Source organism: Plectropomus leopardus, chromosome 13 (assembly GCF_026936395.1).
Source record: "Plectropomus leopardus strain MGB_pleo_1.0 chromosome 13, ASM2693639v1, whole genome shotgun sequence".
Taxonomy (NCBI): Eukaryota; Metazoa; Chordata; class Actinopteri; order Perciformes; family Serranidae; genus Plectropomus; species Plectropomus leopardus.
The window spans coordinates 24,355,965-24,380,138 of NC_142188.1; the positions used below are offsets into that span (position 1 = coordinate 24,355,965).

General features: G+C 39.7%; 1 protein-coding gene across 9 annotated transcripts in view; it reads right to left on the minus strand.

The window, feature by feature from the left end:
* Positions 1-24,174, minus strand: part of lyst (lysosomal trafficking regulator) — a 73,957-nt gene that overhangs the window by 45,453 nt on the left and 4,330 nt on the right. For 5 of the 9 annotated variants that reach the window (XM_042502736.2, XM_088086207.1, XM_088086206.1 and 2 more), the window contains exons 3-6: positions 14,476-14,567; positions 8,212-8,410; positions 4,792-4,882; positions 1,176-3,279 (exon numbers count right to left, since the gene is read on the minus strand). In XM_042502736.2, the coding sequence (XP_042358670.2) occupies positions 1,176-3,279; positions 4,792-4,882; positions 8,212-8,410; positions 14,476-14,567 (2,486 nt within the window). Of the gene's footprint in view, positions 1-1,175; positions 3,280-4,791; positions 4,883-8,211; positions 8,411-9,684; positions 9,834-14,475; positions 14,568-17,007; positions 17,144-17,344; positions 17,458-22,426; positions 22,547-24,174 lie in introns of those variants that run through there. The other 4 variants (XM_088086211.1, XM_088086208.1, XM_088086212.1 and 1 more) reach the window with 4 other exon arrangements.

The window sequence follows — 24,174 nt, forward strand, 5'->3', positions numbered from 1 at the left end:
TGTATTCATGAGCCTACTCAGGTATGTAAATTATAAATATCCACTGAGCAGCAGCAAAAATGCATTAAAGGTATGTTAAGGAAGAAATAAAAAATGATGCTAAGAGCACATGGTCTCCAAAAGTGGGATTTATCTGAATATAGGACTTGTGTAAGGATGCTTTTTACATAAGCATAAGGGCCTAAAATTGTCTCTAAAGTGCCTTTGAAAAGGCTCGGATGACAAACATCACAGCTGTAAAGACTTTGAATGCCAGTCAAACCTGCAGAGAGCACAACAACATACTCTGAATTTCAATAAGGAAACCTATCCGCCCACCGCTGACAGACTGCCTCAAAGCATCCATCCATCCATTTTCTATACACGCTGATCCTGTTTAGGGTCGCATGGGGATTCAACCTATCCCAGCATGCAGTAGGCTAGAGTCAGTACACAACCTAGACAGGTCACCAGGGTTAACACACAGACAGACAGGCACATTCACATTCACACATATCTAGGCAGTTGAATCTTTACTTATCCTGCGTGCCTCTGGATTGCCTCAAAGCAGAGGACTCAATATTCAACTGATAAAATATAGAACAAGAATAAAACCTAATTAATACAGTGTCAAACCAAGTTAGTGTTGGCAGCATTTTGTAATAGGTGTCTGCACAAACACCACAAGCACCTGCTTTCGCCAGACTACTGTACTCGTGACAGTGTTACATAAACAGTTAATGATCCTCCCTCTGTCACTCAGTGCACAAAGCTGTAATAAATTATTGATTAGCATCAATTAGCAATGACCTGGAGAGACAGATCTAATAACAAACTATGTCCAAGTGGATAAGGTGTCTGCCTTGAGCTGGGTGATTATATTTGTTTTATGGGATAAAACGAAAGGAGCAGAATCGACTTCTTGAGTTAGAAATTTGTCAAAACAACCACCTGCATCACTTTAATATGATGACAGATTAGTTTAAACACCTTTTATAGATGCCCCTGCGCATTTAATTATCCCAAGAACAGCTTGCAGAATCTTTCTACCTAAAAAATAAAAAATTTAAAACAAATCTTTGGTAGAACTCTGAAATCTTGTCCGAAACTACAGGGAAATCTCGCTGACTAAAACCACTGAAAAAAAAGGCAGATGATGAAGGAAAAGCATCTTAAAGTCATATAAAACCACTCACCTTGATTTGAGAAGGGCAGGCAGCGTTTGCAGGTATATTAGTAGTACCTCCACAGGCAGGCACTGCGTATGATAGCTGCACACCTGAGTACAGACAGTGGAAACCCCCAGCTGTTGGGCATGATGGGCCAGCTCTACCCCTCTCTGCAGCACAGGGTTAAAGATGTGTGTGTAGAGTTGCCACTGCACTATAGCATTGCCCCGCAGGGTCAGGTGGCACACATGGCCAGCTATCTGCTGACTCAGCTGCCAGTCCTCACCAAACACTAGCTCTTGATAGGCCTCTAAAGCATCCCACTTCCACAGCATGTCCTCTGCCCCCCCTCCGCTTGGCAGAATCCCCTGGGAGCGGTAACACAGACTGGTAGAAACTGCCGAAGGTTCCCCGTGCTGCAGTGTCTCCTCCAGGCCTGGTAACTGGCTGCTGTCCAGAGTGCAGATGTTACAAGAGGCCAGCTTGGCTCTCTCTGAGGGTTGTCCCCCACCAAGCTGGTCTAAAATCAGTCGGCCAAGGACACTAAGAACATGAGACTGGTAACTACGCAGACCTGGAGCTTGGAAGGCATGCAGCAGGGGTCCAACAACTGAGCGAGGGTCCATACAACAGCAGATTCCAACAGCCTGCACCCCAGCGAGTACCTGCAACACAGCTGGCCCACTGGGGGACAGTCGCTGCAAGAGCCGCAGACATTGGTGAGCACACGCAGCAAGGCAGCAGCAGCGCTCAGGGTAACGCACAGCATCACCCTCCATCCCTTCCTTGCCCTCTCCGTCCTCTTCAAAGGGGTTGCGTCTCGCAGCCTGCTTGAAAGCAGACACGGGCAAACCTGACAGGTCTCTGTGGTGATGGAGGAAGTGGGAATATTCACAGCGACGGTGGCGCCGTCTGGCGCACACGGACTGATGCAGCTGCTCCGACTTTGCCTTCTTAACAGCACTGATGATCTTGAAGACCCCTGCAATGAGACCTCGTAGCCTCTCTGAAGCCTCACCTCCTACCTCAGAATCCCTGGCTCTGCCAAGTACCTCCAGCCGCAGCACTGTGGCTTCGAACAGCTCCAGGCCACGATGCTGGACAAACTCATGTATGAGCTCCAGCGCCTGGCTAAAGAAAAATGGGTTGGGTGTGGAAGCTTGCAGGCAGCCCAGCAGCACTTGTAGTACTCCCTCTAGAAGTTCTGGCAGCAATAGCGCTCTGTGGCGATAACGAGAGAATGAAAAGTCATCCTGGACCTCCTGTAGGGTCTTCTTAGGCCGAGGAGCAAAAGGGTCATTCTGTCTGTCCAAGCAGCTCCGAATTTTAAGGGTGGCTCTTAGCAGGTCTGTCAGGCTACGTCTCAGGCTATCTGGGAGGGTTTCACTCTGACTCACATCCACTGACATCAGGTGAAGGATAGTGCGTAGAAGCATCCGCTGGACCAGTGCGATGGGCTCTTCCGTCCAGCCTCCAGCAAGCTCCTCTGCCCCCGTCCCACCAGGCCCTCCCCCTGGACCACAGCAATCTCCAAACTCAGTCAGGATCTCAGTGAGAGTAGGTACGACGCTGACTGCCAGGCCAGGGTTGTGATTGATGCTCATGTCAAACTTACAAACCTTCTCCAGCAGAGAAAGCAACACATGGCAGAGGTCAAAGGGCGAGTTTTCCATACGGTTGAAAATTGATATTGCAGCTGGGTCTGTCAGGGTTTCAGTGTCCATCATTTGGGAGCCAGGGGCTCGAGGGTGTGGGTATGGTGCACTCATGGTTTCTGTGTTGCTGGTGGCGGTGGATGTTAGCTGTGAGGCTTCTGAACGATGATGCTGACAGCTTACACGGATGGTGGAGCCATGTGATCTTCGGCTCCTTGCACCACTGGGGCCCGGGACAGCTTTGTCTTCAGGGTTGGCTTCCGAATCTGAGGTAGAAACCTGGGACTTCCGAGCATCCTTTACAGAGTATCTCTGCGCTGTCCTGCGCGATCTCCGTGACTTCCAGGTGCCGCTGCCAACACGAGACCTCTTCCCAGAGCTCTGCTCATCTGTCGCAGCCTTCTGTCCTGCTCTGAGAGGGGTTGCCTTCACCTCCCGGCTGAGGAATACCTCCAGTAAGGACGGCAGGGTGAAATCTGTCAATACAAAGAAATCTGTCAGTTTCATTCTGGACATACATCATGAGCTTGTCTACACTAAGTCTTGTGGTTTTGGTGATCTGTTCACAAGTGGGCAGCGCTAATTACAAGTTGACACGATCACCAAGACACATTGTTATTCTATCACTCAAGCAACTTGCAGAGGTGGTCTGGGATGCATTTGACCACATATTTTTTGTAGTGACAACGCGAACGCATCCTGATGCATCCCTGATGAAGAACTATGTTATCAATGCTGGACATGGTGGTTGTTTTAGTGACAGTGTGCTAACACTTTAAAACTGGCCTATTTTAGTAGGAATTGAATGAAGTATTGCATAGCCGTCCATCATTTTGCACTATGGAAGGAGACGTGCTGACATGAGTGAGCATGCTGACAAGCAGCTAGCGAGAGTGTGGTTGTAAAAACCATGCCCGCTTTGTTGTTTGTACCTTCTAGTAACGTTTCTGCAAATTGACATTGGCAGTAACGAAATCTGACGATGGCGATTTGTCTCAGCTGTCTACTTGTGTTCGGATAAGCAAAACACTTAAAATCGAGTAAAGACGGCCTAATAGACCTACATAGAGAATGTACTTCTAGACATTCATACTATTATTTTGACTCACACTTAAATTGTACACTGAGGACATAGTGAATTAATGTCTGCTAGTGTCACATTTTAGGAACTGAGACTTAAAATCAACATTCTTCAAACTATTGCCATTTGAAATTTTCAATTTGCAAACAAGATTTTAAAGTATAAAGTGAGTAAGCTCAGCTGCATGTCAGCAGACATTCTGTGTTTGTTAAAACACACTCTGTGAGTAAGAATTAATTAAAGTAAAAATGTGTAGAGTCCATGTTAGATTGGATCAGCAGTCCTGTACTAAATGCCGGTGTCATCCTGAGGTCACTGGCCTCTGCAGCCAGTATCTCTCCTGTTGTGTGGCTGCTGATGTTTGTAACACTAAGATTCTACATAATGGAGACATTTACTTCACGATAAACAGATTCATCCACCTCAAAATAAGCCCAGTACAATGTTTGCAGCAAAGAAAAAACTGCACTGAAAATAAAAATGAGTCACTTGATAGGAACATCACAGAAACTATTTACAGTCAAAAGCAATGTGCACACATTCCACTGCCTTCACCAAAGCTAATGCTGAAACGTGGCTTGACCTCAACTGGTAAATAATTATGTAAAAGATGGAAAATGAAGCATATAAACGAACACATCAAAAGAACATTTCTGGCCCATGAAATACAGCCTGCATTTCAGTTCCTCTGTACAAATGATATTCACGTACAGTTTGTAAACTACAGAGAACTGCAACGCACAGACAAATTTCACATTTATAAAAACAAATTATGTAAAATAAAATCATTAGTTACAAAGCAGGAATAAGAGAAAGTCACATGCCATTGCAGCTGGGCATTGTGAGGTATGTGCTCTTAATACCAGCATTAACATTAACAAGAAATAAAGTATTTTTGGGTACTGACCTGGGGCTTTTTCCTCCTGCACAGGGATCTTCCAGACCAGTGGTAGTAAAGACAGCAGCAAAGTGAGCAGCTCCTCCCGGCATGTCAGTTCCTGAGAGTGCAACAAAACACACTGAGGTTACCTAGAAAGCCTCCCTGCCCCTCTCCTTGTGGTCACACACTGAAGTCACACCCAGACACTCCTATTAAGATAAACTCTTAACTACTGTCCATATTTGGTACAAATGTCCATTTGGTTTTCACCAGCATAAACAGGGAGAATTTAGCTACTTAAAGATTTTTTTGTACCTGAATTTGACAGCTTTTGAGAAGTAGCTTCATCTCAGGACTTAGTTATTTGCGAACATTTAGTTTATTAGTTAGTCTTCAGTGAAATGTGTCAGGAAGCAATGTAGCAGCTACATGACGGCTTTACTTCCTAGACCTTGGGGATCTCATGTCTTTCCAGGACATACCTCACAGCAGAGAGAGAACCGACTCCTTCATGTGTTAATTAAAAACAAACAACCTACTCCTTCAGGTGTGAATTATGTTTGATCAACTTGCCGATTTTACAAGATTGTGAGTATTATTCTTTTCACGGTACAATACGCACTGCAATAAATCAATACAGCATGTGTGCCGTTTCTTGAAGTTAATTAGTCTGCCAGTTTTGTGTTGTTTATACACAGCATGATATTGACTTAATTTACTCATTTAGTTTCTCACCAAACGAGTAGACTTTTCATTAGATACTCTTACCCTCATGAATACTTTTCCCTCTATTTAATAATACTGTTTGGATACTAAAACTATAGCCCGACTGTGGTAGCTAATAATGATATATTAATAGATAGTTATTATCAGATTTTTGACAGGCAAGAGACGGGTAGAGAAGGGTATGATATGTGGCAAAAGTCATGTTGGGGTTATTGGCATGTGCTATAACAAGGAGCTCCAAAAGCCTTTTTTTTAACACATAAAAACACAAACAACTTGGATTTAGGTCACTTAGATTTGTATTTCTACATACTGAGCAGGACATTTTTTGGTGTAAAAATGAACTTGTCAGCACTCACTGGCTGACAAACTATAGCCTAATTCCCACCAAGCAGTCAGGTTAATTTAAAACAGTTGTGGATGGAGCCGATAAAACCATTTCATTCCCTACCATTTTTCCATCACGCATCTGGTGAGTTACCTAGCACACTTATCTGATCCTATAAGGTGGAGCTGGACACATTGCAGTCCGTTGATTGGTCAGTACAGAATCGACAGTCTTCAACGCACAAACCAGCTATTAAAAATAATCAGATGCAGACCATTTAGTTTTTTTATGTTTTTACATGACTATAGGAATACTAGTTATGTGTGAGAAAGTCTTACTTATCTGATGAGTCTTACATAAGTAACATCTTACTGAGATAGACCTGAGTCATCTGAACAGACAGACACCAGGTAGCACAGGGTATTTAACAGCACAGTGGAACAAACACAACCCAAAATACAATTTCTACTTTATTCAAACACAAGATTAATGATTTAAAATCATGTTTTACACACCACATGTTCTTAAATACCACAAATAAATAAATGTTTATAAAGTGTCTTGCCTTGATTGTCAATAAAGGCTTGACTCCATCCAGACCACAGCTGACACACACAGCTGGAGCTTAAAAAAACACACTAGCACAAGAATGCATCAAATTTCTGCACTTGAAGGCTCCCATTAAAAGGGAAAATATAATGAATGTGTGTGAAATTAGCTAAAAGATGTGAACAAAACGTGGCCGCAGGCATGCTGATACACAGGGTCACCGCATTCGTTGCGCTACAATATTTAATTTAAGAATGCACTTGCTACTTCAAATCAGTCAATTATGATCTTCTTATTGTTTTAGATTTAGACTGTTTGGCATGAAAATAACTGAACTTAATGATCTCTTGTTTCCCTCTGAAGTAAACAGCCCCCTAAAGGGCAGACTACTATTTACATTGTCATAGGGCAAACACGGCTGATAGTTTCCTCGTCCAGTGTTCTTACTTTGTCAATGGCAGTGACACACTGTATCACTGGCACGTGAGTATTTACCCTGTTTATTAACTCAATTGCACATGATCAGCATCAAAGCACTTAAAAACCTAATAAAACCATTATGATTTTGCGTAGATTGAAGCGTGACTCAACAGCGGTACCATTTGTGATGCAAGGACTGATAAAGAAAAACTCCAAACCCTAATGCTCAGGGGCCTTACTGTTTTCAACTGTGTCCTGATGTTGGGCCCTTTACTGCATGTGCAAAGCTTTAGATTGTCATGTGAAAGTGCCATGTTTACTATGGAAAGCACTGTTTCCTGAATTGTTACAGCCCTTGCCCTTTATATGATAGTATTGCCATCAACATTATGTCAAGCCATATCTGTAAAATCCTTTTTGAACAGGAGTAATACTGTATTTTGTGTATTTTGTCATAAAAAATAACATTATCTACTCTGGAAGTTATTATGATATGCTGTCAACTAAATGAATTTGCATATCAGCACCAACATCCTGTGTGCAGCCGAAGCAGAATGAAGAGACAAACTTTCTGCAATCAATCAGAAAATCAAACAACGCGTAGGCACTGCAAAGCTCATTTCCTCTCTAGATTTGACCACCATGCAAGCTGTAGCAACACCAGCCACAGATGTAGAGAGGCAGCCTAATTGACCACTAAACAAATATGGTGACAGTATCGGCCAGGCGGTGGTATAATAATTGAGCACAGTGTCTGAAAGTCAAAACAGGTATTAGGTTTCTCATTTCTACGGTCATGGAAATATAAGCATCACCTAATGTGAAATGAAATGCTTACAGGGCTTTGAAAAGACTTTAAAGAGAATCTTAACTCCAATTCAATTTAAACCTTGAAACACGATTTGTTCTCTATTTTCCACTAATGGGTTTTATTGCACTATGGTCATTAAATACCCCTTTTATCTTACCATCTGATGTCTGATGGATGTTGTTTGCATAATCTTTGTTGCTTTTATCATGTGTTTGCATTATGCTGTATCACTATAGACAACTCTGACTGTAATTTCCGTTTCATGAAAAGAGATTAGTGGCCACAAAGGTCACATAGGCTTATGTGCAGATATTTAAATTTGCCATGCTGATATTAAACAGCTGCATGAAAAAAAGTTTAAAACATTAATTAAAAAATATGAGGCATAAATTCAAACTAAAAGCAGTGGCCTGAAACCAAGTATGACTATTATTGAACTAGTATGGTAGAAATATTAACATAAATTTGTGATCAAAGCTGCAACTCACAGTGCTGAACTACAGTTAAATGCACATACTGTGTGATGTGGCCTCAAGGTGAAGGTTGCTGATCTTGACTGATCAGTGGGGATGTTTTTCATGATTGAATAATTTGTCGCTTTGAACGTCCTCACCTGGTCAATGATGGAGTCCAGCGTGCTGAGCAACAGGAAGCCCCGTCCCCTCACCAGGTATTCTCCCAGTGCTACCATGTGACTCTCCTCCTCATCTTCCTCCCGTGCCTCCGCTCTCTGGGCCACTGCACTGCATAGTTGATGTACATCAGTCAGGAACTCTCTGGCCAGTGTGTTACTGGCTCCACTCATGTCTGAGCTACAACAGAAAACATAAAATATCATGAAGCTGGGGCACAATCAAATCTGCACACACACTCAGAACTACTATGACGAAGGTCGTCCTTCATAATAAAAGAAAACCATACAATGTTGTTTCTGTGTAACATTATGAGTTATATAATACAGTAAATAAAAACGAAAAGCTGAGAAATCATCTTCACAGACTTAATTGGCCAAACCGCCTCCTTAAAAATCTCTGGCAAAGTCCCAAACTTTGTTTTTTTCCTGTTTTAACTCTTAATAGAGATATCCTTTGGCAGTGAAAGTAAAGCCAAACAGATTTATGTGAGGTAGAAAGGTAAGACTATGGAAGTAATTTTAAGGAAAACCAAAATGGTTAAATGAAGTCAGTTTTATTTATATAGAGCCAAATCATAACAAAACTCATCTCAGAACACCTTCATATAGAGTATGTTTAGACCATGTACTATTGTTTTACAGAGAAACAACAATTTCTACCACAATGCTTGCTCAATTTGACAGTCTTAAAAACATACCAATCACATTTCTGCTTGGTTACTTGAAAGTAAGTAGTATTCAATGTATTTATTGCTTACTTGGTTTTAAGAAATAATACCTCTTTCCAGTGCATGTTCAGAGGACAAAGTAGGAATCAAGTATGGAAAAGCAAAGAAAATTTAAAAAGACAAGTTTGCAAAAATGACAGTTAAGCATTATGCTCAAGTGTGTTTTAAATATTATCTGTAAATGTACAGTACTAATGTGACAAAGCTGCAGTTTAATCATATTAGTCCTTCTTTTAGAGTCAATGTAAGGGAAATGCCTGGATACCAACACTGATACAAATCGTGGGAAAATAAAAAAGCCAAAGTGAACTCCCTCAAAAAGCCCAAGCTAACAACATGGTGGCACCCATGTTCCAACAACGTTTCATCTCAATAAGCAAAACCAACTGTTGTGCTTTCATAGAGCACATCCAAGCTAGTGTTCAGGTCTCAACATAAAACACACACTTCACATCTTTCTCCCTTCACAGCTTCAGATACACCCCTGCTTTACAGGACAACCCCAATAATACAGATCAACATGATTTAAGACATGCCCACAGGACTGAGCCATAGCTAATTCCAACTGAGAGTAACCAAATAACTCAGTGTACGCTTTTACATTCCTGCCATTTAGATGCAACACAGACCCAAAACTACTTACAACATAATAATAATACATAGAGGACTGCTGGGTAATAATATCTACAAGTATTTAATTTATACCAAACTAATTTCATCTCACCAAATGTTACTGGGACAAATGGTTTCCCTCCAGTCATCTTGTGTCTGCTCCGTGCCTGACTGCAGCTCTGCTGGCTGTATCTGCATACCTCCTCACACGACTGCTGACTGAATTTTCTGTTCTGCAGCACAAATTCCATTAAATTGGAATTTCAAATGGAAGCTTTCCAGATTCGCAGCAGATCAGCGTATCACATGAAAGCATGTGATGTCACATGGCGAGGGGACTGGACTGGAGAATACTGACAAGCCCCTGGTGCCCTGTGGAAGACCTCAGTAATCGACCATCATTCACAGTAACGGTCCTTGTATTCTGCACTACAATAACTGTTTTGGGATTTTTTTTAATTTTTTAATTTTTGAAAAACAAAAAGGCCTACTTGGAACAACAAGCAAAAGCACCAAAGGAGACAAGTTATCCTTGATAAAGCATACAGTGCCCTATATTACAAGATGAAATCCGCAATGTACTTGTACAATGTAGTTCTATTCTTCTATTATTCCTAATTTCATTCTTGAAGAAATCAAGATTGTAAGTTTCCAAAAGATACACTAATTCCATTAAGATGTGTACAAAATAACGTACAAAACATGTTTTTATTACTCATTAACCCCTTTTTTAATTAATTACAGGTCTATTCCTAGCTTTAATTGAGACCACAAGATTTTCAAAAAATAATTGGCTAAATACATTATGTTGTGTTTCCACTCTTTTGGATAGATTTTTTTTTAGAACATTTCTGCCACAGTAAGACCTACATTCTACTTCTACTGAGGAGCACAGTAGATAAACTGTTTCTGCATCTTCATAGGGGGGTTACTACTACTACTACTACTAGGTGATTTTCACAAGCATAACTGAGAGACAGAGGATTAAGAGACAAAAGTGAAATTCAATTCAATTCAAAATGAAATGAAATGCAAATATCACCATTTATACTACATTTTGACTCATATTGCAATATCTCTCAAAATACTTGCTTTTGTGCTTGTAGCCCTCTTGTAGCAAGACCAATTGAAGAATTGGTCAAGAATATAATAGTAAAGCTGAGGGAAAGATAAGGATGCAGCAAAAACAAACCAATCACTGTACTTAAAGTAAACTTTGTCTGACCCTACCTGTATAGGTGCACATACTGCACAGCAACTCCTGTTTATGTAATTATGTATACAAGAGAGGCTCCTACAGCTCAGACAGCAACACAACACAGTACTGAGTCAAGCTTTACAACTTTTAACACATGGACAATTAACATTAAGACCAACCAACAGACACTGTACACATTAAGAGCTGAGAAAGATCTGAAAAATGTTGTCCAATTTGATGATTCCAACCCCACTGTAATTAAAAACTAGCAAAAATTGGTTTTTGGTTTTTGTTTTACATGTGTGATGAATTTTGTCTAATGTACTACACAGTGGTATACAGTTCATTAAATTGATCATCGATTTGATCATTGTGCCATTGCAAAGATAGAAATATTAATACGTGGATATTAAAAAACATTTAGCCATATCAACTGCCCTACCTTATACTGAATTGTCCTCTGAAACTACTACGCTGCTACAGTGTGTCACTAGAAAGTATTTAGTGACACTGTGTCACTGCAGTTGAAATTCAAGATTACCATGATAATTCAGCTTCAGTCTGGGAGAAATATTCAGCAGATCGTCTATCCACTGAATTGAGCTTATTTAGGTCACAGGTTTTGTCAGATGCTCTGAAATGCTTAAAGATACAGTTTGTAGCTTTTATAAAAATAACTTTTTGCCATATTTGCGGTATTGCTATACTTGCTCTCAATACAGCACGAGACAGATAAAAAAACATGGTTTCTTCTCCCACTCCTTGTGCTTCCAGTGGCATTTTCAAGAATATACCACAGCTCAGAGCCGAGGAGTCTCTGAAGCAGCTGTCAATCATGTCAGTCACTGCTTGTGAACTGCGGTCAAACTGCGCAGGCAGCACTGATCCAATATGAATGAAGACTCTGTTACTGCATTGTCTATTTCTAGCCTCAAATGCTGTCAGATAAGATATTTTAGTGTTAAGCTCTACTGATGTTTTCAACATGGCAGACAGGTCATTTAACAGCTATATAGTAAACTGATATATGTTTCCGAAACCATTTGAGGCAAGATATAGCAATGCAGTAACAGAATCTTGATCATATCTGATCACAATTGACAGTTTGGCCGCAGTTCATGGGCAGAGATTGACAGCTGCGTTGGAGACTCCTCAGTCTTGATTGTTTTCCTTCATGTGTAGTAATGCCAGTATAAGCTATACCAAACCCAAAAGAGGAACATAACTTTTCTTCACAGATTCTTTGTCTCATACTATACTATATGAATATAGCGAAAGATTCAGCAAACATGACAAAAAATCACTTTTATAAAAGCTACCAACTACGGCTTTAATGTGTCATTGTGACTGTAATTTATAATAAAGCTGGTGTTTGCATTGCATTATCTAAGTTACACATGCAGTTTATCTCAATTGAAAGGTAAGCTAAAACACAGACGTAATCAGCTCAGGGCTAGGAGAAATGTATTATGTAAATATATTATTAAATTAGATACAATGCCTTCAAAACAAACACCTGGCATACTGACAGTTCTGGCTGCATTGCAAAGTAATTTAGAAAAAAATCAATGGAGAATAATTAAAGCCCCACAGATTTTCAAGACACAGGATTTCCTTGTCAAATAATAAAAGCATTATTCTATTTTTTTCCACCATCTTTGAGCCATCATTCTCTCAGGCATTATCACACCCACAAGACATCGATTAGAGGCTTAGTATTCAGAGTAATGATTTCCATGATATCACCCTGCTGGAAAAGACACCTCTTTCCTGCAGATCTCAAATTTTGCATTTCCCCTCTGGCCAATTATTGTGATGTTTCTCATACCAACTGAGTTATTTACACAGCAGAGGCTTTATTCAGCCCTGCCCCTTTGAGGTAGTCAAGAAAGTGAAGAAATACTGGCTTCATTTTGTCAAAGCAAAAAGGACAAAGAGGACACTTAAAGCAATGGATGGTATTCAAACACTCTCTGGGTTAGTGTCTTGAACCAGGATTCCTGTGTGTACACTGAACTGTTAATAGAGTGTCACGAGCTATAATGAGGTCACGGAGGCTTTTGGTTTAGACATGGTTTATCCACATGATTAACTACATCAATATATCTAGTTCAACTGCAAACAATGAGAAATCAAGAGTGTGAATGCACAAGATGTATGAGTGGAGTGATTTATTCACTGTGGGTTGCTAACTGCTTTAGTTTACTCTGTCTGATCAATTCAAATTTGTCACTTAGGCATGTGGTAACTTCTGATGGATGTTTGTAAACGACCACTGAATACATCATGATAATCTGTAAATTGATTGTAATCTCTGATTTATGCCAAAAGAAGTGATTAAGGTTCATACTTGTCCTGTTCAGATGATATCTACAAATCAACACTGCTTTTAAAGGCTTTTTACACAATGCTGTTATCATCACAGTTCACGTTTATTTTCATGGACAAAATTTCAGATTTTCAAGGACCCATAATAAAACTTCCATGACCATTCACAACATATAACACACACAGAACTGTATATTATATTTTACTATAGCTAAACAGCAACCTTTTACAATCTCTAACAGTTGGCTTTAAGTTAATATTTACTTTAATTAATTCAGACTATACGCAAAGTCAATATATTGCCCCTAATTAAACAATCGCTTCACCAGCACTTGTATCAAACTGACACTGGCTTTCAAGATTACTTACTACTAGGAAATTACTGTAACAATTCTTCATACGCAACAAAATTCCATGACTTTTCAAAACTCTCAATGATTATGACTTCCTCTGTGAATTTCCCAGGCATGGAAATGGGATTGCGAAATTGTCACTTTTTCAGTTTTTTCCATGATCATGTGAACCCTGAATGATAAATTTGCATCAATGATCTACAAATAAAACCATGTGGGTTGTCAAACTTCCAGTCCAGTCCAGTCCACAACAGTGTAATGACAGTATACTTTGCAACAAACCAGCTCTTCCATTTGTACAACATCTGTTAGCTAAGTGCCCAATTATTGCAGATAAAAGCTTCAAAAATTAAAAACACAGTCCATTCAATGGTTGATCTCACAGAGCGAAACATTAAACTGCCTTAAGCTTGTCTTTAAACAAGGACATTATTTCAGCCATTTTAACCAACACACCTTTCAAACTAATCACTTTTCATCTGAGGGAACACAAAGTTCACATATGCTAATGCACTCACTTAATTCTTGGGGGTTTTTGTGTGTGTGTGTGTGTGTGTGTGTGTGTGTGTGTGTGTGTGTCTCTTATTTACACTGAACAGAATACAAACAAGAGGCACTCGGGGTGCCTAATGTCTATGATTTTCCTCATCAATATGGAAATCTATGCAGCAAGGTACTCAGAAAAAGCTAATGCACCACAATTGCATAATGTCTGCAACCTCTACTATAGTGGAGGGACAGAAAAAAAAATAATTTTGTCACTTCTGCAGTCACTTCTCTTTGGTAGAGACCAGAGAAAAGACCAAAGTAGCTGTATGTTTGCAGTTACTATTTGCCAACTACAAAACTCATCAAGTCAATTTTATCATTGGGTTGTTGACTGAACACCCTGTAGTCTTTAAGGCTGCAGTTCATGACCCCCCTTAACTGGATTACATTATAACGCAAGATGTTACCCACCTTTAGTCAGACTAAACCTTCATCACAGTACATTTAAAGATGTAAAAACAGTAACGAGACCTACCAGAATTTCAGAGCATCTTTGGTGCTTCTGTTGGGGTGGTGCTGCACATAGTGGAAGAGACAGAGGAAATTCTCCAGACCCTGAAGGCTGACCTGATAAGACACAGATAAGACACAAGAGCAGGAACATAAATCAAACACATGTTATTACTTGCTCTCACATGAGGGGGAATCAAAATGAAAACAGTAACCTTTCACTTAAACCATTGTGACATTACTCTCAATGATTTTCTGATTTGTAGTCGTTTTAGATGACGGTGAAGTCAATTAGATTGTGATGTAACAGCCGCTAATGTCGTTACATAGAACTGTTTCTCTTGTATTGATTCATCAGGTCAGACGCAGTGGTTAAAGTCAGTATATTTCATTCCTCCTCTCTAACATCCAAATATAAAAGCATTGGACCAAAAAGTACCCTTGTGTCACTGTTTCATGAAAAAATAGCACAAAAATAATTCAATTCCCAGAACCTAGAGTCACATTTTAGGCATTGCTTTTTTTGTTTTTATCTCTGTACAACTCTTCCTATTTATGTTCAATGAAAAGGCTCATTACTTTGAACAATAGCCTGGTGGAAAGCATTTTGCTATTTAAAATCACAATCAGCAATAAAAGAACAGCACTGGAGAATACCTGAATATAAAGATTAATTCATCCTCATTACAGAGTTTAGGTCAGCGCCTGTCCGAACAGCTGGAATCTCTCACCGCCAGAGTTGGCAAGGCAATCAGGACATTCCTCAAACCGAGGTAAGCCACCTGACCGCTTTTAACTGCATTACCGGTTGCAGGGTAGTGTGTTAATGTCTTCCCGGCAGACATGCGACTGTCTAAACCAGCGTCCCACCTTTGCTCACGCCGCCCAGGAGCTAGCTTTACTCCTCTGCTAATCTGACACCACTGACTGGATTCATTCAAGCAACGCTGATCCCTGACTGATGTGGCTGTGCTGAGTGTCTGGGTCACAAAGCCAGAGAATAGACACCACACAGTACCAATCACATTACACGCAGTCTGGCCTACAATGGCATCACAGGACACTGACAGCATGGAAAAAACTAGCTTTACATAAAATGAACTAAAATTAAAGAGCTATGTCATTTATTATTTACTGTTATAAAGGGATGCATATAGAGGATAAGTGTGTGGATTCACTAAATATCTGGCAAGTTGCTGAGCATAGTCAAAAATGCACACTCTCACAATAACAGTATTTGTCAAATGTTTAAGTCAGATGCATATTCTCCCATTGAAAGATATATTTTAAGTTATGATTTTCACACTGCTATAGTTGGTGCTTTAATGTAAGGCAACATATGAATCTTTGTAATGAAACAAAAAGGTCTTTTTACTGAATTTTGACAAAATTGTTTGCTGCAAACTATGAGACTTTCAGAAATTAACCAATCACAGTTTTTCAATAATCCTCATTTGAGGCAGTTCAATAAAAATGTTTATTTTCTCCCTTGAAATTATTCTAAAATGTGACCTTAACTATACATTAGAAAGTAAGTTGGGTAAAAACATTTTATTTTTATTATTATAGTTCTCCTTAACAATATAGCGTTTTCAATTTGTGCCCAACACATAAAATATTATCGATATCAAAAAAGCTGCAAATTTTTACAAATAGTAAATGTGGGATTGGGGATGTGCTTGTTCGGTACAGAGCACAAAAAACCCACGATCATCAATTTTATATTTCTTTCACTAAAAATTAAATTCAAAAATTGCCATTTCCACTAAAATTGCAACTCATATTTTAATCAAAATATCTGCCAAAATAACTGAAATATTTTTATAATTTTGTAATATATTTTTAATACATAATATGTTTGCATATCATGCAGCCCCATTCTATTAATTGACAGTTGGTGGCAATAACCCCAAAACAAGGGTAGTGGTGCCGGTGAAGAAGAGGCCAGAGCAAGCAAACAAGGATTTAGACAATGTGAAGTTTAAAGTATATTTAAAAAATGGCTTTGCAAATGTTTTATGAGGAATGAAACACATTCAATGAAGAACTCAAGGACACACAGTGTGTTTTGGTGAGAATTACTAAATGTAAACTTTTTTGTTTCCAAACCACTCATCTTTAATTCCTCTTACATGATAAGAAAATATGCATTAACTAACACTGGCACTTCACTTTACAGGTATCCAATCCAGTCACCACAAAAAGATTATAATGCGTGTATTTTTTCCAGTTTAAGTGTACTTGCACCAGCATACAATTTCACATTTTGATTCCCCACTAAAAAATAAAGTGGAAGTATAACTCCATACTAATTTGGACACAGTGATATGTCACAGTTACTCCACAGCAAATCATTCAGAGGCATGGAGACAGATTTCTACATCGACTCAATTCTGGAATCTAAAAACAGAAACTACGCGATGCGAAACAGCTCTTTAAAGAGTCAATCTGGCATAATTTACAGTTGCAGTGCGCTTACTATTTTCCGTGTCTTCTTTACATGCCCTAAGACATATGAATATCCTGCTATGCATATCTTTAAAACTGATTTACTCACTCTCCATGACTAAAACACAAGAGGGAAACCTCCAAATCGGTTATTCAGGTGTCTGCCGTTTAGTCACACCTCGGCTTTTGCTGCTAACCGTCAAAATGAGGACAGGGACCGAGGCTACTCTTCTGGCAAAACCCAGCTTTGTTTAGTTACATGGTGAGTCAACTTCCTTCCTGTGTCATAACTGTCAAAGCTAGTTTTGTCTTACTTGTTACCACTGTGACTTTCATTAAGAAAAGATGTCACTAGAAAATATGTCATGGGCTGAAAGATAAACACATATATGTCAAGCGTGGCAAAATTTTAAGCTGCAAGTCATGACGGAGTTGACCACACTCACCAGGGTCAGGGAGGGGCAGAGGGGTGACACTTCAAAAGCTGAGGCAACAACCCACCCGAACAGTGGGGGGGGTTAGGTAGGTGGGTGGGTGGGGGTCACTGCACACCAGGGAGCTGGACAACATCACACATAGGAGATGGAAAAAAAGGAAGAGAAAGAAATGCATGGATCATGACGGACACAGGAGAGGACAGGGCTAAAACACGAAAGCTGACAAGAACATAAAAGGTGAAAGAAATAACTGCAGCAATAGATAAGAGCAGAGATAAACAGGGGGGGTGACTGGCCGGAAATCAAAGCTTCAAGGTTGCCAAAACTGTTATTAGTTTAAAAAATAAGCCCTAGAGCTATGCTGAGAGCTGTGCACTCAGTCTATTAAAGTTAATCTCCCGAAATGAGCATCTGAAATGACTTGATTTGTCCTTGTGTTATCAGTGTACCTGTTGTGGCCGTACTTCTCATATGGGAAAGGGAAACTGAGCAGTTTTACGATAACACTAATTTCCCAGCAACAGGGTTGTTTTTTCCTCCGAGGCTCTAATCCAATATTACAATGCACTCGGCACAAACCAGCCAGGGTGATTTGATAATGGAGAGACTGCCAATACTGATTAATACAGCTTGAGGGGAAATCAACAGTTCACAAAGCCCCGAGAACACATTTCTGTAAACAAAAAGGAAGCTTTGACCTTTCCTCTGCAGTGATGAACTTCTTTATTTGCTCATTTGTCATGTGGACATCTCAAACTATCTAGATGATTGGGACAAACAAGCTGCAGATTTCACTTATTGACACTTGAATGTTAAGGTCTATTTTTTTTATTCAGTTTATGATTTGTTGACAAGAATTCACTTTACACAATTTAACCATATATCATTTTGGTGTTGCAGACCTCTCCTTTCATCCAACTCCTTGCTGTGTAAGTTCATGAGCTGTCTGACATCGACTTATTGATTCAACATAGAATCATCAGAGTTGAGGGGAAAAAAAAACAACACTCTTACTCACTTTTAATAATATTTCAGGAAGACTAATTTCTTGCCTGGTCAAGTAGAGTCAGAGATCAGATTCAGTTACAGAACAGCATGGCGCTGACACTAGCTTTAAGGTCCAGTGTGTAGGCTTTAGGGGCATCTATTGAAAGAAATAAAGTATAATAAAATAAGTATGTTTTCTTTAGTGTATAATCATCTGAAAATAAAAGTTGGTGTTCAGCTTAAATTGTGTTGGGGTTTTTTTCTACATAGGAAGCGGGTCCCTGTCCATGGAGATTGCCATGTTTCTAACTCTGATCTAACACTGGCTCTAGATAGGGCCATTAGGGTTTTCACGTCAGCCACTGTAGTTAGCAGCCCCTCCGCAACAAACAACATTGGAAGAAAAAAACACCTTTTTTTAACGTGACACTTCTTTATTCAGTATTTTTACTGGTTTAAATCACCGGATCCTCACCGAATCTCTGCAGATAATTCGGCTCCTGGTAAAAACTCCCTGAACGTCTGGATCATAAGTTACCAGAGAAAAAAAAAGAGCACTCAGGTGCGGCAGTTGCTGGGCAACTAGCCCTAGACCGACGAGCGGAACTGCATTGGAGAAACACAGATTTGTGATGTGAAACTGCTTGATTCTGTGTTTTTATTATCCTAAATCATCTGATCTGTTCTTTTTGGAGAGAAGGAGACCTCTGTGGATATTTCAGCCCACGGTAAAAACTCTCTGCATGTCTGGGTCAAAAATAAGGTGAGCACACATTAAGTAATCACAAAAAAAAGCTAAGTGCACATTAGCAGGTGCTGAGCTAGGGGCTTGAGTATGACGTGTTGAGCAGCAAAAACAGAAACTGATTAATCACTTGGTCCATTCATTATGGAGAGGGAGAGACCTCTGCAGATAATTCAGCTCCCGGTAAAAACCTCCTTAACAATGAACACTGAAGGAATTTCAATCAGGAGAAGTTCAAAGTGGTTGTAATTTGCAATCCTCACTGCCAGATGCCACTAATTCCCAGTAAATCTGTTTCTTTAGGGAAACCTTAGGAACGAAACACATCCACTCTAACTCTCTGGCTTTGTTTTTTATATTTAGGGCTCTGTTTTATATTTTTCTTTTTTCAGATGGCTGCTCTAAGGGAGAGGAATACATGTTTGAATACTGAAAGCCCAACCAAAGTTTCCGTAACTGGCCGGACAAGGTGGCTGTGACCTGTCTTTTACTCTACCTTTATCCAAAACAGACAATCACGGGAGGCCTAGTCATGGGAGTCTGACGGCTGAGTCACTCGCACTGGTACAGACTTTCCTCTCAAGCTCTCTTGGATAATTGGGTAGACTACATCTTGGCAGAGGCAGTGAAAGCGATGTGATCCTGTCCTCGTGAGAGAGGACGTGGGGCGTTGGTTATGCAATGTTTTTTTTCCGGTTTGAGATCCCTACTGATCTAATTTGACATTTGGGTGATGAGCATCATGAGAAGTCCCTAACGTTCCACATTTCCTCACAAACTAAAGTCAGAGAGCAAAGCTGCTTCACACAACAAAAATAACCCTCTTTTTTTTTCCATTAAGACACACGACAAAATGTCAAGAGGCTACCATCAAACACCATGTTTGTGTTTTTGTCCGTGTCAGATCAGCTCTGTCAGAAACAGTGACCTTTAGCCACTATGCAGGAAATGAAAATGCTGCACTCTCTGCTTCATTGTTTCCATTACAGGGAAAGAGAGTGCAAACTGGTGTTGGTCAAAATTACAATCCAAACATCCTGCTCTGGCCTTTCTCTTCCCTGATGGACAGAGCAACTCTGTTTTTGAGGAGGAGATCCGACTTAATAACATGCCACTGGGTGGAAAAAGCTGAGATAGAGCAATGGTTGGACTCTGACTCAACCCAGAGCTACAGACATGAATTATTCATTCATTCAGTCAATCGTTTGGTACAGCCCTGGAGACCAGAGCGAGTAAGAGTTAGGTTGAAAGTGAGGACGGAACAATAAATGCAGATGTGAAACAAGCTCTGTGGTCAACCAGCTCGCCTGAGAAAGCAACTTCACTTCACAACATACTAGAAATCATGAAAGTCACAACACATTAAGTTAAATGCTCAACAAGCTTTGGATAAAGAAGTGTCGGGAGCCTAACAGCACACTATTTTTGGATCATCAGCACGAGAATTTTACTGAAAGAGCAGTGTCATAGTGAATTTACTCAAATATGCAAGGGTATTAAAGGCAAAATACTGTGGAGTAAAGGAGACAGAGTCATCAAACAGTTTTTTTTTGTTTTTTTAAATAAGCAGGCTGATAATTTCTAATTTATGCTTTCTCAGGACTGCGAAACTTCACCATCACTAGAGATTAGATATTACTAACTCTAAATACACGTAGGCTCATATCACCGGGTTGGTTGGTTGTTTATTTTGAGTCTTATAAAAAGTCTTGTAATTTTCCAGAAATGCACTGAATAAGTGATTATGATTCTCAACTGCCAAGACAGATAATGTACTGAATTGTATTTCAGTTATGGTTTTTACTGAGAAACAATGCCGTCTTTATACACTGTAACACAATTCACATGAAACAATCATGTAATAACAAATGAACTAGGGTTACAGTGACAGTTCAACCCAAAATCTAAAATACGCATTGTTTTCATTGCCAAGTAACTTTACAACTACAGGGCATTTGTCTTGATGATTGGGTGCATAACATATTAAACACAATGCAAAAATATGAAGACATAACATAAAATAAAATTATGAAAAAAAAGAAAAATGTTATTGCACTGTTGCTGTGTAGTGCTATTTACAAATGTCTTAGCACTTTCACTATACAGAAATTGTGATCCAAACCTATGAGTAGTTTCGTGAAGGAACTATTTGCTTTCAACCAAACTACACTCCACAGCCAAATCATTGCGTGGAAAGAAGTGTGCATCTATGCATGGACGGGAGGATCATGCTCCACAGCACGAGACGTAAACAATAATGGCGTCCTCCCTGGCTAAGCTGTAATGTTAGCTAGCTCTGCGGTGCTAAGTGAGCAAGCATTAGATGCATGCCTCTGTCTTTGTGGTGATACTGTTGGAGGGTGTAGTTTGGTAGAGAGAAAATAGCTCCTTAATGAAACTGCTCACAACAATGTCTGTCACCATTTCTGAAAAAAAAAACAAAACATAACTGTTGAGTTTAAATAGTTAAATAAAAAACTGTGCTTTTAGCACCAAAAACTGAGCACAATATAGTTCCTTTATATTGGAGAGAAGTCAGACATCTCTGCAGCAGATTTCTCAAACACTCATCATCTCACACAGGTTAGAGGAAAAAAATACAGGTGTTTGATTTGGGGGTGAACTGTCCCTTTAAACTGACAGGATTTATGCAGGCCTTTTAATAAACCGTTGGATATATGGTAGTCAACTAACACTATCCAGTTTTTTTTAATTTTACTAGACTGTTATGTGAACATTACAAGAGTCTAATTAATGTCGCAATCATGTTTTATGCTCTTAACTGCTCAGATATGGTATATGATACATACACATCATCATCAATTGCTTTAGATAGCTAGAGTAGTGTTACATGTTACAGCTGACCTTAATGCTACACAAACTACACATCATAATGCATCTGATAATACATTCATGGAAATAATGCACACAGCACATCCAGACATGAAATATGGTGCACACATTGTTCAATTCTGACAAGCCAAACAAAAAATTTTGGGGATGAATTGAACCAGCACTGCCATCTTTACTCCCTCTTTAGTATTCACTCCATTCTGCCTTATGTTGTGCTCGACAAGTTTAATCTTCTTTAGACAAGGATTCAGGGCTTTACCACACAGGGAATGTAAAGCACAGGAGTGAGCTTAGAAAGCTAATGACAAGTAATGTGGATGGAATATGTGACCAGGATTGTCCTAATTCAGAAAATCACTGTGTTTAATCAGCTTTACACACAACTATCTGTTGTTGAAGAGATTAGGTTACAATGGGCAGACAGTGGACATTTACATCACAACCCATCAGGATTATAAACATTCAAAACACGACTGATCTTAGAGCAGCAACAGAGCAATACTTACAAGATGAGTCCAATCACTCTGAAGGAACATGTCTTTTCAAATACAGGTCTTCCATTTTTTGGAAAAAAAAAAATGAATTAAGAGTTAACATTAGACCCAGACTGCAACTGACTGAATTTAAAGAAATAAATGAGGCAGAGCCCACAAAGATCAATTAGCTGGAGCCCCTTGGTACCAAAGGACCAGAAAAGTGAAGTGCTCCAAACACCAGACTGAGGTGTTTTGAAACATCCTGTTAGCTCATAATGAAACTGAACAATCCCACAAGCAACAAAACCAGGTCTCTGGCTTGGCTCCGGGCCAGGTAACCATTCAACTAAATTTACTCTGCTCATCAAGATTCAGAGACTGGGCAGAATGGAAAGTGTCCCCACAGATACTTTGATGCAAATGTGCCAAAGGCAAGTTTCCTTTGTAGCTGAGCACACTAGTTTTGGCTCCATAAAAGAGGAAATTCTAAAGAACTAAAAAAAAAGCTTAATGCCAGAAATCCCTTGATAGTGAGGCTATAATGCCAAAACGCTTATTTAAATAAAATCCTATAGATTAAATACAAAGAGTGAGTTTGATCACAGTGGGTTTCACTATCCATATAGTAAATCCTGTTATGTAAGGAACATTAATGTACAGGCAATAGATAGCAAGTAGGAGGATACCACCAATGTCTCCTTTATAAACAAAGCAAGACAGATCCACCACAACAGTTTGCTCCGTCCCCCATTGAGACTGCAGTTCCTTTTGACCCAAAAAAATACTAGCAGCGGTGAAAATCTTTTTATGGCATTTCTGCTTTCTGAGAAAAGTATTTATTGAGGAAGAGTCAACAGGAAACAGAAGAGGGAAGACTATGTTTAAGCATCAGGTCATGGTTAGACTTTAAGACACTAAGACATCCCAGATACCACTGTTCCTGTCTCTGTGCTGTATAAGTGACAGAAACACAAGTGGGGGAGTTAACCCTGAAAGAAATGCAGATGAAAGAGATGAGACAAGAATGCAAAGAATAAAAGATGAGGGAAGCTGCAGTACTTTAACACTTTTTTGGTATCTTATTGATTGCTGCAGGAGAAGGTGTCTTTTTGCCCTCCACATTTCACTATAAAGTGTGATCACAGAATTAGATACACAGCAGCAGGGCAAAGTCTTGCTGTCTGGCGGGCACTAAAACAAGGGCCTTTCAGACGCTGGCCAGTTTCCATGATCATTTAATCATGTTTACCTGTATACTGACTGTGATGACTAGCAGACTCCACAGATGGTAGGAATGTACAGTGTACTCTTGTGCATTGACGGCAGAATGAGCTGGAGGAAAATATAATGTGCAAGCAGTGCAACAGTATCCATGTGAGTGCTATAGCCTGTCACTGTTTGTCCCCATCAGATTCAATCAGGAGGGAAAGCGACGGTATCAGCAAACTACAGCTGTGATCACTTCAACATCTTTCTGCATCTCACACACACACAACACTTTGATCACAGCGACAGTGACAAGTGGAGGAGCAAACACTGTCTTCCCATGGGGGTCGAAAGTGACATAAAAAGTTTCAAATAAAAGAAAGGCAGAGCTACTTGGTGCAATCCAAGCGTTTGTATTACTATGACAACTGAGAACAAGCCAGCACAATTTCCACAGCTGATATCCTAATGCACACCAACATGATTAACAAAGCAACAAAGCAAACACACCACCACAGACATGATGACTATAGAGGGAGGAAGCCATTGTTTCCCAGAATGAGAACCCTACA